A 15783-nucleotide genomic window follows, 5' to 3' on the forward strand; every position below is an offset into this window, starting at 1 on the left:
AACCAACAGTAATAAGAACGGGAAATGAAGGGAATTTTTACAAATCATTTTTTAAAAATATAAATCAATAATGGATTTACTGGAAACATATTTTTGTTGAATTAAGTTGTCATAGAAGTTCTGTTTGAATTTAAAATCAATTTTATTTCCTGGCATTTACCGTTCAGGTATCTTTAGTGATTTTAATACAGTGCGACATTGTACTGGAAAACGTTGCTATAAATGATAGCCGGAAAGGTAAGCGCTGATTTCTGGTAACCTAAATTGTGGGTTCGATATTTTCGTCAAGGCCTGAAGGAACCGCCTCTACATCTTGAGGTAATGTAATTGCTTTTTATAACGGGTGGATGGCATTTGTTTCCCATTGTGTGTTTTGTTTGAAATAGAGTAGTATGTACGTTTATAAAGTCGACGATCCGTTAGTCTGTAGTCGGAGAAGAGGTCTGGTAGGATAGGGGATGTTTAGTGAGGGCGGTCCTTACCGATGGGCGGGGAATGCAAAAAGAGCTTTTTTGAGAGGCGGGGTGAAGTAACAGCAGCAGCCACACTTCAGGTGAGCGGATTCGCGAGGCACGGATGTACACACCCCCAAGCAGCTCTTTTGGAGTGAAAGGGGTCTTGAATATTTGTGTCTTTTTTTGCAACAGTGCATGGAGTTTTGAAGCAAAATGCTCAAGGTTCCGATGGACCACGGAAATGCGGAGGTTTGCTAGTAACAAAAACCGAGGCGGCAAAGGAAGGTGTAAGGAAGGCAGCAGAAAAAGCTCTAACGGCAGAGCTGGCTGGACTCTGTCCTGGAAAAGACGCCCTCACTGGCCCGAAGCCGCATAAGCTCATTGGAAAGCCCTAACGTGAAAATCGGTGCGACTGGAGGCTGACTGCACGCCATCCTAAGGCCAGAGGCGCAACGTCGAAAGACCGTGTTGACGCTGACCTGAGGCCGGAGACGTGGTTTGGGAAGGCCAGCTGCACTTTGACCTGTGCCTGACTCACTCGTGCATCTCTTGACGACACTCGCTTCTTCGCTGATGGCTTCCGCTTCGCATTTCAGGTCAAGAAATGAAGCTGAGCAGCTGTCCGCGTAAATGGGGCTTACTATCAGCCTTCACAGCTGGACTAACCGGAGGATCAACGGCACATTAGCGAGGTTTTCAGCAGATAGGATGACCCCTCCTTTGTGTGCAGCGGAACCGCCGGCCTGTACCCAGTAGACGTTTCGCTGACAGTGACACTTGTGTTTCTTTATGAATGATCAGGAATGTGAAAGGCAGCCCCTTTCGGATATGGAGCGCGGCAAGCCAGAGCTGGAGACCGGGGTCGGGGAGGTACCCGGACCGGGGCCACACCGCCTCAGGCCCTCCTCTTACCGGGCTCTTCGGAGCGCTGTGTCAACGCTGGCCCGGATCGACGACTTCTACTGCGAAAAGATCGGCTCTGGCTTCTTCTCGGAAGTGTTCAAGGTGAGTTCCATTGTTGTAACTCTGGGTTTCCGAGAACTCTGTATGATGGATGAATGGATAAAGGGAGAGGGAGGTGGTTGTGGTGATGGAGATAGTGGTTTATTTTGCGTCTGAGCTGTGTGACAGAATTGCGATCAAGTGCCACAAATGATGAATGTGAAGAATAAATTTGAAGGTCATCAGTAGATTGTCTTGTTCGGATCGTGACAGCCTCCCCTATTTTTTGTTTATTGGAACAGTTATTTAACAGGAATCTCTTTTTCTCCAAATACCAGTATTTTCATTTACCTTCTTCGTGATTTAGCTATTATATGAATATCTTAGAATGAACCAGTAATTGTAAGTTTCTGTGTAACAGAATCCACTAAAAGCAAGAGATATGTTTCCCTGGAAAAGGTGGCAAATATGCCTGTTTTCCTCATGCTGTGTGCCACAGCACTCTTCTGCTAGGGTCAGTGCTAGGTATCAACGTGTGCCCATAATTATGGTAATTAATATCTTTTAAATTTTTATTTCATCAAATCGCCGATGTCACGAACTTGCTTAATCCAATTTAATGGTTGCGGGATTCCATGAACCATAGATTTATAGGATTCCATGACCTACTTACTGTGTGATGATTTGTCTGTTGCTTGAACCAGCCTTTGCTTTGGGATATTTTACTATGTTAATTCCCATGGTAGTACTGCCCTGTTTTTTGATCCATTTACTGTCAGTGGATATGGAATTAGTGACTTGTACAATATGTGTGTCTGACACATTTACTATTCAAATGGGCAATTCCGGCTCCAGTACAATTCAAGCAGTTTCTTTCAATTTCTGTTGACAGTTATGACTCATGGTGAAAATGTTTACAAAAGATGTCTGATACCCTGTAGTTACTTTTTGTAACTCCTGCTCTTTTCAAATTTCCTTTTGTTCTGATTGCAGTGGACTTGCTGTAGATTTAATTAGAACTGAAACATGTTGGTAAACAAGGTAGATGAGTTCAAGAAGAGAATGATATTATTGCAAAATTTGAATTTGTAACTGAATTTGAATATTTTGCAGCTTATTTCGCATTATTGAAATCTTCCTGTTTGCATGGAAAAAGTGCCGACGGTTGTTGAATTTGGAAAACATGGCATAAAGGTGTATGATGGATGTTGCCTTGTGAATGAATGATTGATTGCTGCTATTTACTCTTGGCGATCTGTCATACACTAAAAAAGTTTTCTATCAGAGTGGAATAACTTAAAATGTAGGTGTGCTTTATCTAGTTGCATTATACAGTTTTGGGTTACCCTGTTAATCTACTTAGGGTCACCCGTGCCATACAAACAACTACACGTACAGAGCATTAAGGGCACATCTTTGGGTATGTGAGAGGAGAATCTGCAGGAGCAATGATTTGGACAGGATTCTAGTCAACTGGGACAGAATTTCAAACATTTGTGCCATAGTGTGCCCCATATCCATTTCCTTTTTTAGACAATTTATTCAAGTTATATTACAAATCTCAGGCATGTTAATTTTAAGCCTTTGCATAATTATTTGTCAAAGCAAAGAAGTGAATAGGATAAGCTTGGAGGGAAAACATGATCAATACTGATACTAATTACTGTATTTGCGAATTCTTTTGTTGTTTTCTGCCAACAAAATTTAATGGAACACACATTTGCACAGTTGGAGTAATGTCTCTCTAAGTGATATACCCACCTGGGTTTTTAGCCTTTCACCACTTCAACATAACCCCCATGCAGTGTAAGATATTCTATAAAATGGCACATTGGCAGTCAGTGTGGCCATTTGGTTAAGACATTGAACTTTAAATCAAAAGACTGTTAGTTCTGCTTCTATCTCTTGCCCCACCCCTATGACCTTGAATATGTAGTTTAACCTGTATGTCTTAATTTATAGAAATAAACCTTTGAAATGTTACAGAATAGCTGGAGAAAAATACACACAGACATGAAGAAAGTGTGCAAACTTGACCCATGTTGGGAAAGATGCTCCACAAATTTGTTTCAATGTAAAATACATAAATAAATAAAAAGTATACATCTATATATGTGCATATGCAAACATAAGCACAGCTCTACACTAACTCCATACACAAACATTTAAATCTAGGCACTACTGAGTAAAACACATTTGGATGGGTAAATGTACATGCTGTGTAGACCTAAATGCTGCACTGTATATCTAAATGTAAAGCTAATAAGGGTGATGGTCGGTATTGTGTAAAATAAAGTTCTATAGACCCTTTATCTTGTTCATTTCCTTTATTACTTTTTGCACTGTAGGATAGGCTTGCTCTTTGCTTGGTCGAATGCCTTATGGCGTTTTTCTCTTTGAACTTCAATTTATCAAATAATGATTGATCGATCTTGCTGTTGGCATGAGTATCTGCCGGTAATGGTCCAAATATGGGAGGACTCATTTAATTAGGTTGGAGTATGGGCTTGAGTGTGTTCCTTTGTCTACTTTGTGTACATGTGCAAGAATTAAATTTTATACATACTGTAAGTATTGCAAGTGCTTAAAAACAAATGGGGGCAATCAGAAGTAAGTTGTCATTTATTCAGAAAGGCAAGTTACCTGGGTACTGTATATTTCATGTTATGTAACAATATTCCTGTAGAAGATGAAAGTGATATTACCCCCGAAATTTCTCCAAGTGCTAATAAGTTAAATTCCACAAGAAGACCACTATAAAGAACCCACCCTCACTAGTTAAGTCTGAAAGTGTATTGTAAGTATCCTACCCTCTTCAGAAAACTTCAGTCAAACCTCCATTGAAGTGAAGAAGAAAGATAGCTGGGTGATGTATGTGCTATGGCCTTGCACCATGTACTTCCAGAGCATGGTCTCCCTAGTGGTCCAGAAAGCCAACCCTGGGGTTTTCAGTCTGTGCGTGGAACGTTGTATGTATATGAAAAACATTATACTTCATGTATGTCTGAGATCTAGCTCAGGATATCTGATTTGTTCCTTTAAACGTCTGTGGTTTCTATGTTAGAGATGGTCATTCCGTATGACTGTTGAGCTGTGTACTTAGCTGAAGATGTCTGCTTTTTCAGCAGTACAGTGAAATATATGCATCTTGCAGGGGCATGCTGTTTTATGAAACTTGACTTGTCTGATTTTGCAGAAAGAGGAACTATCTTCTGTTTTAAGAGTTTTTAGTGACATATATTTATGTACAGGCCAAAAACAGCTCTGAATGTGCGTAACTGAACGTATGGCAGGTCGTTTGTACAAACAAGGAAAGCTCTGTGTGTGTTTACTATACCAGCATGTACTTTTGTAGAGAAAGTTGCATTGTATTTCTAATGTTATGATTAAGGAAGGGTGGCATGGTGGTGAAATGGTAGCTCTGTTGCCTTGCAACAAGGAGGCCAGGGTTCAAGTCCTGGATACTCCCTGCATGGAGTTTGCATGTTCTCCCTGCGTCTGCATGGATTTCCTCAAAGTGCTGCAGTTTCCTCCCACAGTCTTGCAGGCTTAGTAGACTGGTTATTCTAAATTGGACTCTGGTGTGTATGTGCAAGTGTTCACCGAGCAACTGGCTGGTGACCTGTGTCCAGTCATTGTTTTTGCCTTGTGCCCAATGCTTTCTGGAATAGGCTACAGCTCCCCAGTGACCCTGTTCTGGGTAAGAGGGTTCAGAAAATGAATGGATGGATGATTAAGGAAAACACTTGGTAGCCCCTAGCTGTGAGCTGTGATTTTTCTAAAGGTTCATCTGTTAGTTTTGTAGAAACTGAGAGAAGTAATCCTGTTTACGGGCAACTAGAACGAGTCTGTGCAAGTCTTTCTCCTAATTGCTTTAAGAAAAAAAGTCACTAGGGGTTAGTCACATGGTCTTGTGCAGCATGCCCCACAGTGCAAGATCCCTGCACTCTGCAGTATTTCATTGTATTAGGCTTTCTTTGAAGGCTAAACTGATTGGCGAGTCCAAATTGGACCAGTGTGCCCCACAAAAGACCAGTGTTCTTCTCAGTGTTGTATTGGTGTAAATGGGTTACTGTGTGTGTGTGTGTGTACATATACTTTACATATACATACACATACACTATTAGTTTATATATAATATATATATATATATATATATATAAACAATATTTTTGGGGTTATTTTTAATTCTGGGGGCACTAAAAGCTTCATTACTGTTCAAGCTACTAACTTAAGCAGGTGAGAAGTGAGACTTATTTTTCAGTGATAAAAATATTACCAGTCCACATCACCTCTCACTGGGTTATTGCTGTGATATCCCATTTCATGAAAACAGATAAGAAAAATGCAGTGGAATTTATTGCTGCTGCATAGTGTACCTGACTTGCATACTTCAGATGCTTTATCCACCCTTTGCAAAGCTATAAAACGTTTTTGCAATTGAGGGAGCTTCCTGCTTAAAGTGTGAATGTCAGTCTATGTTAAAGATACAAAAGAGGCTAGACTGTGAATAAATGAGTCTCTAATTTGACTGTAGGACTTGTTTTGCACAAACTGTCTTGAATTTGCGTAAGTATGTCAGGACCAGTTTAGATCCTTATTTTTTTTTTTTGCACGACTGTGAAAGTTTTAAGCTTGTGTGAGTCATCCCTCTGATCTGTAAAATTGACATTCGATGTGAAATTTAGCAGTCTAGCAGAGAAAGAATACTAAACATTGCTCAGTATTTATGTGTTATTTTATTACAGTCTTTATCTTGGGTATAACTTATGCCTGTTATGAAAAAATGCTTTCTTTACATTCAATAGCACTGCACTAAACCTTTTTTATGTAGCTTCATTTAAGAGTCTTCATTATTTCCTGTAAAACATAATTATGGGCATCTGTATTTAATTTGATAGTATATATTTTTTTTCTTAAATTAAATATCCCAGATTTACATAATGTAGCATCTTTATCAAGTGATATCAACTTCAATTAACAACTGTGTTTTAATGGTACAGTTTGTTTTATTTCTATAGTTTTACAATTTAAAAACTGGCACATTAAAATGATTTGGAAGGTGGAATAACCAATCAATGGTGGTTTCCAGACTAGTAGCTATATGATTCACAGACAGTATTCTATGTGTAAAACAAAACAAACACAAAAAAGCTATGCTATGTTTTAGAAAAAGAGAGAACAAAACACAGATACAGAAGAATGCAGATTCAGAGAATTTACTTTATGTCTGATTACTGTCTATTAGTCTTGTTACTGCTCTTATTCCTCATTTGGCTGCTTCACTGCTAGTTACATTTGCAACCATTGCAATCATGGCACACATGAAGCGTTTGCTTATAACCTTGTCCCTCTCATATTATCTAACTCTTTGCTTTGTTTCCAGTTTCTAAATAGCAGCTCTCAGTTTGATTATCATTACAGGCTTTTCTGCCCAAAAATTAAATATGTATGTATGTATGTACCATAAAATGAATATGTATAAATATTTTGTTTTCCTCGGAGTTGAATATTCTGAGACTTTAAGCGCTGAATGGTTCATTGGCAACAATTTCCTGCCTGGTGGCTTCAAGCTGTACTGACCAAACAGGTGATAAACAATAAAGAAAGAAATTCCTTCAACATGTCACTCTTTTACACTGATGGATGTTTGCTTGTCATCAGTCTCTGCTCATCCTAGTGTTTCCTGCAAGAGTCCTACAAAGCCCCTCTAGTGTTCGAAGCAGAATTTCTCTGACAGAGAACCCTCGATTGTCCACATTAACTTTGTAAAAACCTTTAATGCTCCATTTCTTGCCTCTCATATCAAACTCCCTGCCATGTCTCCAGAACACTTTAGTTCAGGGGTGGGCAAAGTTGTTCCTGGAGGGCTGCAGTGGCATCAGGTTTTTGTTCCAACCCAACTGCTTAATAAGAAGCACTTACTGGTCAAGTAACACTGTTGCTTCATTTTAGTTGTCTCGCTCTTTAAGATTTTGAATTTAAGCAACTGGGTTGGAACAAAAACCTGCAGCCACTGTGGCCCTCAAGGACTGACTTTGTCCACCCCTGCTTTAGGTCGTCTAAAGCAATGTTCCCTGTCTGTCTAATTTGTGTCTGTGTAGATATATTGGATCAGTGTTCATGAAGACCAGTATCTCATGGCTTTGATATGCATGCACAGCTTTTAGTTCAATTCATGTACTTTCAGTTATTTTGTTTTCATATATCTGTTTGTGTTTGTACATATGTATTCACACACAGACCATATAATATAATATATATTTATTTCATAGTTTACTGTCAAATAATGCAAAGAGCATTCCATGATCTGCTTCTCACAACTGAAGAGGGCCCCGTGGCAGATGTTTGCCGAATGGCAGACCAACAACATGCATTACCTGGTAGGTAACCACCCATACAATCAGGTTCGGACTCCGACTATATATATATATATATATATATATATATATATATAATATATATATATATATATATATAAAATATGCACACACACACACAATATCCATGATGTTTCTATGGGCAGAAATTTTCAATGTTATATATTCATTCATAATGTTGTACAATATTGAAACTCAGTGGAGTTTTTGACATTGATCAACAGAAAATGTCAGAGTGAAAACCGATCTCTGCAAAGTTTTTTAAATTAATTAGTACTAGGGTGTTGTACCGTGTTAGCCATTATGAATGTAGAGAAAAGCCAAGCAAAATGACACCTTTTATTGGCTAACTAGAAAGATTACAATATGCAAGCTTTCGAGGCAACTCATCTTGCCTGAAGAAGGGGCCTGAGTTGCCTCGAAAGCTTGCATATTGTAATCTTTCTAGTTAGCCAATAAAAGGTGTCATTTTGCTTGGCTTTTCTTTAAATTAATTACAAATATAAATCAAATTAATTCACTGTAAAAGAATTCAACCCTTTTAATGTGATGCAGTTAAATCATCACTTGTGCATCCAGCTAGTTTTCAATGTCATAGGATTAGTTAAATGGATATCGATCACCTGTCTGGAGTCGAGGGATTTCAATTAATTATAGTGTATGAATGCACATGTAGCTAGAAGTACCACCTTGTGGTGAGTCAGAATTGTGGACTAACCTAAGGAAGTCAAAAAGAACACTCCAAGCATCTCTGTGAAAAGGTGATTGAAAAGTAAAGTAATTATTAAGCAAAGAATAGAATGTAGCACAGCTGTAAATCTGCTTAGAGTAGGCTTGCTACAAAAACAGAGTGCCCATGCAAGAAGTCCAGTGAGGTAAAACACCAAGAGACCTATGAGAACTCTGAAGGAGTTCAAAGCTACTGTGTTTAAGTTTGGAGAGACACTGCAGGCAACAGCTGTTGGCCAGGCCATAAAGCTTTGCCAGCCGCAGCTTCATGGCACAGTAGTAAAGACAAAAAAATACATTGACATTTTGGCTACAGTTTACCACATGGCATGCTGGAGACTCTAAAGTCAGCAGTAAGACAAACACCAGACATTATCCGATACATACAGTACCATCCAAACCTTGAATTATGATAGTGGCCGCATTGAGCTGTGGGGATGATTCTTTGCAGCAAGCCTGGAAGGCTTATGAGGGACATAGACGTAACACTCAAATGACTATCAAAGGTGCATTTGCTACAGCTTACTTAAAGGGTGTGAATACTTATGCAGTCAGTTACTTTGTGTTTTTATTTGTAATTAATTTAGTCTAGATACAGAGTGTATTGAGAGAAGGATGCTTAGGATAGAGCTGCCAGGCAAGAGAAAAAGTGGAAGGCCAAAGAGAAGGTTTTTGGATGTGGTGAGAGAGGACATACAGGTGATGAGTGTAACAGAACAAGATGCAGAGGACATGGAAGATGATGATCTACTGTGGAAACCCCTAACAGCAGCAGCCGAAAGATGAATTTAGTCTAATTGCAGAAATCTGTTTTCACTTTGACATTAAACAGTCTTTTTCTGTTTATCAGTGCCAAAATGCCACATTCATTCCACTGGGATTCAAAGTTGTATAACATTAAAATGTGAAACTTCACATGCAAGTAAGAATTTCACAGTACTATGTACATATGATAAAAAATTTAATACACATATATAGATCTAAATATAGATAGATTTACTGTATATATGCTGAGAACCTCTAATTAGACCTCATTCCAAAGGTGCTCAGTTGGATTAAAATCTGGGAGCTATGCAGACCATTGCCATAAACTGATTATACTATTAATGGAATGGTCTGAAAGTGATAGTACTTTGAGATATGGCATATTATCCTGCTGGATCAGCTCGAAAAAGGGTTGACTGTAGCAGTAAAGGAATGCACATATTTATCAGCAATGCTTAGGTATGCAATGTTACATTAAAATAGTGATTGCTTGCTTTCTATTAATCTTTCTAATGCTCCGTTCATGTGTTCTCAGACAGTTCGGAACTACAGCTTGTGACATTTCAATTCAATGTGGGTATTCAGGAGGACTATTTGGAGAAAAGCAAGGTTGCGTCAGATTTGTAACTAGATGTACAAAAAGAAAATCAATTAAAGATAAGTTGCATTTTTTGTGGCAATGAAGAGCATAATACACAGATTACATGTACTTTGCTTTGCTGTAAATTCCCTTTGTGTCCAAATAATGGCATTCCTGGCTGGTCTATGTTTTATTTTTTACAATTATACAACTTGGACAATACGTGTAGCTTCTGTTTTCTTTTGACTGGAAGCTCTGAGTTTGTAGAGTTTTCATGTGGAATTTCCAACTCAGAAGCACTTTATTTTTACCCTCTGTCGGAAAGCACGTGAACACAGCATAATGTTCCTGTCACTGTTACAGTACAACAACCAGCCTTTAATTTTGAAGTATGGTTGATGGACCTATGGATTCTGATCTGGCCATGTGCATGTCACTGTAAAAACAGAGTTATCAGACTAGAGAAGTCTTTATTTGGCCAGTTGTAGTCATCAAGTGTTTGCTGTAGAATCACTTTCATTTTCTTATACAACAGGAGTGGAACCCTTAATAGTGTGCAGCAGTTATAGCCCGTGTACTTAAATGCTTGACACATTAAGCTTGAAGGAGTCTGGCCGTTCTACTTTGACCTGCTCAGGGTCACACAGTGGATATGAGGCAGAGCAACTTTGTGGTTTGAAGTCAAGTACCGTAGTCACTGTATCACATTAGAGTTCCACTATAGCAAAGACTTTTGCAGTTGTTGCTTTAATGTTACATCTTTTATCTTACTGACCTTCATAACAGATTCTAGTCAGATGTTAAAGTATAGGTTTGTTTTTTTTTTTTTGGCTTTGTTTAATATGTTTGATTGTTGTGGAAGTGAAATAAAGTAGAGCTTAATCCTGCTAAGACAGTAAGTTGTACTGCCAATAGCTATAGGGATGTGAATGTAGTGTTTTACGAATTGTGTTTAAAGTAAATCAGAGCATGGAGTTAATTTAAAAATCCCAGACATCAGGTAAAGGCTGGAGTAATTAATTTTAAGTATTTTACTCAAATTTTGTGAACTTGCTTCTAATGTAAACTGTAATAAAAGTTTAAAGTAATTAAGGTTTTGTGAGAACTTGACTAGACTAAAAATGATTAGCCAGAATCATAAGTGTTCTTGAAGGCTGTTTGGTATTTATGTTCTGACTCATGCTGTTGCTTATATTTACATTTTTGCAGAGTTTTGATTTAAAAGCAGTTTTTTTTTTTTGCTAGTATAAAAGTCAGAATGAAAGATAATACAAAGACTAATTTTTATAGTGAAATTTGATACCATGGCAAAAACAGAAATCCCTTTCAATGGCTTTTTCCCTCCATTATTGAAATGAACAATATTGTGCTTTTTTCTGTAATACAGTATAAAATATGTAAATACCAAATGTAACATCCATCCATCCATCCATTTTCCAACCCGCTGAATCCGAACACAGGGCACAAGGCAGGAACCAATCCCGGGCAGGGTGCCAACCCACCGCAGGACACACACAAACACACCCACACACACCAAGCACACACTAGGGCCAATTTAGAAACGCCAATCCATCTAACCTGCATGTCTTTGGACTGTGGGAGGAAACCGGAGCGCCCGGAGGAAACCCACGCAGACACGGGGAGAACATGCAAACTCCACGCAGGGAGGACCCGGGAAGCGAACCCGGGTCCCCAGGTCACCCAACTGCGAGGCAGCAGCGCTACCCACTGCGCCACCGTGCCGCCCACCCAAATGTAACAACAGCTTTAAAATACTGGAATATCTGTCAAGTAGTTACTAGATACCTAATTATCATTTAAGTAAGCGAGTATTGTCATTCATAAATATCAAAATACAATGGAGTACTTGAACTTTAATGTGTGGCAAAGATGGGGATCCTCCCGGTGTAGCAACAAATATTGAATTTATAATCTTGGGAAAATTTCAGCATAGGATTTTGGTATTGTCATAAACTACCTGATTTATCTTGGCATGTGCACAATCTAAATTCTGACATTTTCTGTCTAATAACTGAAAAATATTACTTAAAAACAATACTAAATATAAATATCCAAGCATTATAGTAACTGTTGAGTTTCACAATAATTCAGGATATTTACATTTAAACAAACTTTTTAAAGCTGTTTTTGTAACAACATGCTTTTAAAAGTCTGGTTTGTCAGTGAACTACTCTGTTAAGTTTGTAACCTTTACTATTGTAAGATTTATACTTGTATGATTAACTGGTTAAAATGTTTACTGAGGAATGATAATTAATGAATGATTCAAATTAATTCAAACTTTAAATGTCAGAAACTCATGTTTTAATTTTGCAAATCTGTTCATCCTTTGTTTTTATATTTGCCCCAACTTTAAAACTTCCTATATAAAATCAAACTTGTCAGTTTTACATTGATCCTTTATTTCAGAACTCCAGTTAAACAGGCTTTGTTTTGCTTTTTTCAAGGATTCTTATGTGAGTAATCACACTTTGTTACTGCTTATGCCTATGTACAAATCTAGAATTAGAATATTATTAGACCAGACATTGCCTGTACTCAATAAATTTATAACTGAGGCAATACTGCATTCTTCAATGTACGATTCAAATACAGTATATGATGTATGCTTTCACTTACGTGTTATGCTAATGGATGGTAATTTGCCTTCGATAGCCAAATAAATGCCACAAATTCTGTGTTTGCAGATTTATATTTAGCAATGAAGTATGTTGTTTATTTGTAATGCACTTCACTGCATGTTTCTGTGGTTACTCCTCTATATTAACACGGTAAAAGTTTTAATAGGGAATTGTGCTTTGTCCTTCAAAGCACCGAAACACTAAATAAATTTTACTTTGGTATTAACAAACAGAGCAACTTGTGCCATTGCCATTGTAGACAAGCCAAATAGGCACTTTATTGGAGTCTTGCGTCAATGTTTACTTGCAGCAACTGTTGTTAGCAGTGCCAGTCCTGTATTCATAACTGGGATCCTTGACATTGAACTGCATGCAAGCTGGATGGACACTTAGACTGAAGGACATTTGTCGAAGTCCTCATGACAATGAGAGAGTGAATGCAAAAGCCTCCAATAATTGATTGGGACTGTGTGGGACACTATTAAAAGCAATTAATCTTGTCTTGTCATCTTAGTAGTGAAAGTCAAGCAAAATGACACCTTTTATTTGCTAACTAAAAAGATTACAATATGCAAGCTTTCGAGGCAACTCAGGCCCCTTCTTCAGGCAAGATGTAAAAGGTGTCATTTTGCTTGACTTTTCACTACATTCATAATGGCTAACACGGTACAACACCCTAGTACTACATCTTCTCTTACAAATGTGTGACAATACAATTTAACAAATCTTTCTCATTTGGCCGGTAATGTTATTTTGCTTTTAAAGCATGCTCAAAGCTATTTTTGAAGTAATTCCATAATGGGGTAAAAGTGGTAGTAATACTTGCAAGTGTGTGTTTTGCTTTTTTAATTTAATTTAATTTATTTAATTAAAATAACAAATATGATTTCTGCACTTGCATGCTGAAATTCTCATGCTCAAACACAAAGTATTTCCACATATAACTACTGCGGGTTTTCTTTTTGACGTGTGTTGATGCAATGCTATTGCATTACCATTAAGAGCTATTTTTATTTGTAGTTGTTACTCATGTTTTTCTCCTGTGTTATTGTGCCTTCTGAAGTAATTTGTCTACTTGCAGTCATGCATGGCCACAGTGCTGACCTTCTTGGTATTAGTATACCGTAATAAAGCTGTTACTGGTAAGCTTTCAGAACTTTGGTACCAAATTAGTACTGAAGTATCGGTTTTGTGACATTTCTACTGCTAAATATGTCACACATTGTAAAAACTGTAAAACCAATACATGCAATTCAGAAAATGTACACAAGACTGGTTTCATTAAATAAATGCATAACTTGGACAATTCTAATAGCTGACATTGTTCCGCCTAGGAGATTTCTATAGATTTTCCTGTGAGGGGAATCCTATCAAAGTGAAAGTGTATTGGCACAGTACAATATGAGCAGAACCTGAAAGGCACAGCTGAGATTTGTATTATGGAGCTTCTGTTCACAAGACAGGCACTTTAACTAGTTATAGACTAAATGTACTTTTATATCTTGTATAACCAGCCTTGAGGCATAGTTGTAATGGTGAGAGCTGAAAATTTGTTAAGGCAGACACACTTGTCCGTGAATGTATGCTCTTTTCAGTGGTTTAAATTTGTGGAGGAAGACGTAACAAGGTTATAAAGACCATGTATTTCAAGAATGTATGGTATGAATTATTGTTCAGACAGGCCATTAAAAAGAGTCATGGCTACAGAAGCCTAGAATCCCAAATAGAACTGAGCATCTCATGAGAGGGAAGTTATTAGACAAAAGCCTGATGAAGGGATGAGATTATTTGGGGATAAATTGGAGGTGGCATGACCTATTTTTGTGTAGGCACCAGATTATACTTGTTCAGTATAGTTGCTGCAGTGGAGCAGTGTGGTTTCCTGGTGTTTGTCAGTGGTAGCCTCCAAGGATTGTATAATCTGGTTTCCAGCTGCTTTGAGCTTTAGAGATCAGGAAGCTATTAGAGGTTTCATTTGTTAACTGCCCTAATGTTTTTTTTAGAAAAGACAGAGTGATCGTTTGGACCAGGACTCACTCACTCAGCATTTCTTTCTTTTGTGCTGTTCAGGTCAGCAATACAGTAGATAATTTGTAATGGATTGTACTAGGCTGCTAATTCCTCCATATGGTGCTGGTTGGAAATTGCAATCCATTTGTCAATTTGCTTGCATCAAAGTGATGTTGCATGCAGTAGCTGACTATTTGAAAACGTGTGATTGAAACTTCTGAAGCATTTATTGGAACAGCAAGAAGTCTACAAGCAATGAAAAGGAACTAAAGAAATGGATCATCACAAACGAGCACACTGTTTGATACAGCAGATTTCTCATTAGATTTAAAATTTCCCTTTATTTAATCCCCACTCTTGTTCTGTCCTCCACAGTCTCTCAAGAGACATACATCTGTCTGTTAAGTCCCCATATACTCCCAGCAAGATTTAAGAGATGTCCGTATGCATTAGAAATGATACGCGTTGGACAGACTATTCAAGGTGTATAGGTTTTATAATATCAGAGAGCCTTGTTTAATGTTGCTTTGGTTAGCACTTTATTTGTTAATGATCTTGGACTGACAAAATAAATATTTGCAAAAAAAAAAGTAAAAATAGTAATTTTTTATTTAAAAAGTAATTACAAGCAGGGCCTTCAGATGCTGTGATGTTTACATTGAACATTGTAATCATCTCTAGAGACTTACAATATTTTTTGTATACAAGGAATCTGCTTTTCTACTAATTAGATATCTGTTATATAAGCCCACATTGATTTATTGTTTTGTTACTTACTCGTTTTTATTCTTACCAAATTTAAGTTTTCTTTTCTTGTAACTATTTGTATGACATTTTGTAAAGCACTTTGACCTAATATCTTCTGTATGTAAATGTGCTATAGAAATAAATGTTGATGATTAAGTATTTTCTATCATTTTTCGTAACCATTTAACATTACTGTTTTCTTGTTTTATTTCATTGACACATAGAACTTAATCAAACATAGTCTGTTATGTTTGTATTTAAGACTGGATGTGTGACAATTTTTCATACCTCCCGAAGTCAACAGAAATCTGTTAACTGGTTATGAATTATGTTTTATGTAGAAGACTTTTTCATCATTAATTTTTATAAATGTCCTCCTTCTGTCTTTACACTGAAATAACATTAAAACTGGGCTAAAATTTAACACACAATTTTTTGTATCTTGATCCTGTCAAATCTGTTCTAATCCTTTTTGTCAAATAAATTAGATAAAAATGTAAATTATGATAAATTCTGTAGTTAGCATCACATGC

At 37.3% G+C, this 15783-nt stretch overlaps 1 protein-coding gene across 1 annotated transcript in view; it reads left to right on the plus strand.

Moving 5' to 3' along the window:
• Window positions 1-516: 516 nt before the first annotated feature.
• Window positions 517-15783, plus strand: part of tesk1b (testis associated actin remodelling kinase 1b) — a 110980-nt gene continuing 95713 nt past the window's right edge. The window contains exon 1 of the mRNA XM_028801423.2: window positions 517-1460. Within this exon, the coding sequence (XP_028657256.1) occupies window positions 1245-1460 (216 nt within the window). The 5' untranslated portion in view covers window positions 517-1244. The remainder of the gene's footprint in view (window positions 1461-15783) is intronic.

The sequence above is a fragment of the Erpetoichthys calabaricus genome, chromosome 5 (genome assembly GCF_900747795.2).
Source record: "Erpetoichthys calabaricus chromosome 5, fErpCal1.3, whole genome shotgun sequence".
NCBI classification, from domain to species: domain Eukaryota; kingdom Metazoa; phylum Chordata; class Cladistia; order Polypteriformes; family Polypteridae; genus Erpetoichthys; species Erpetoichthys calabaricus.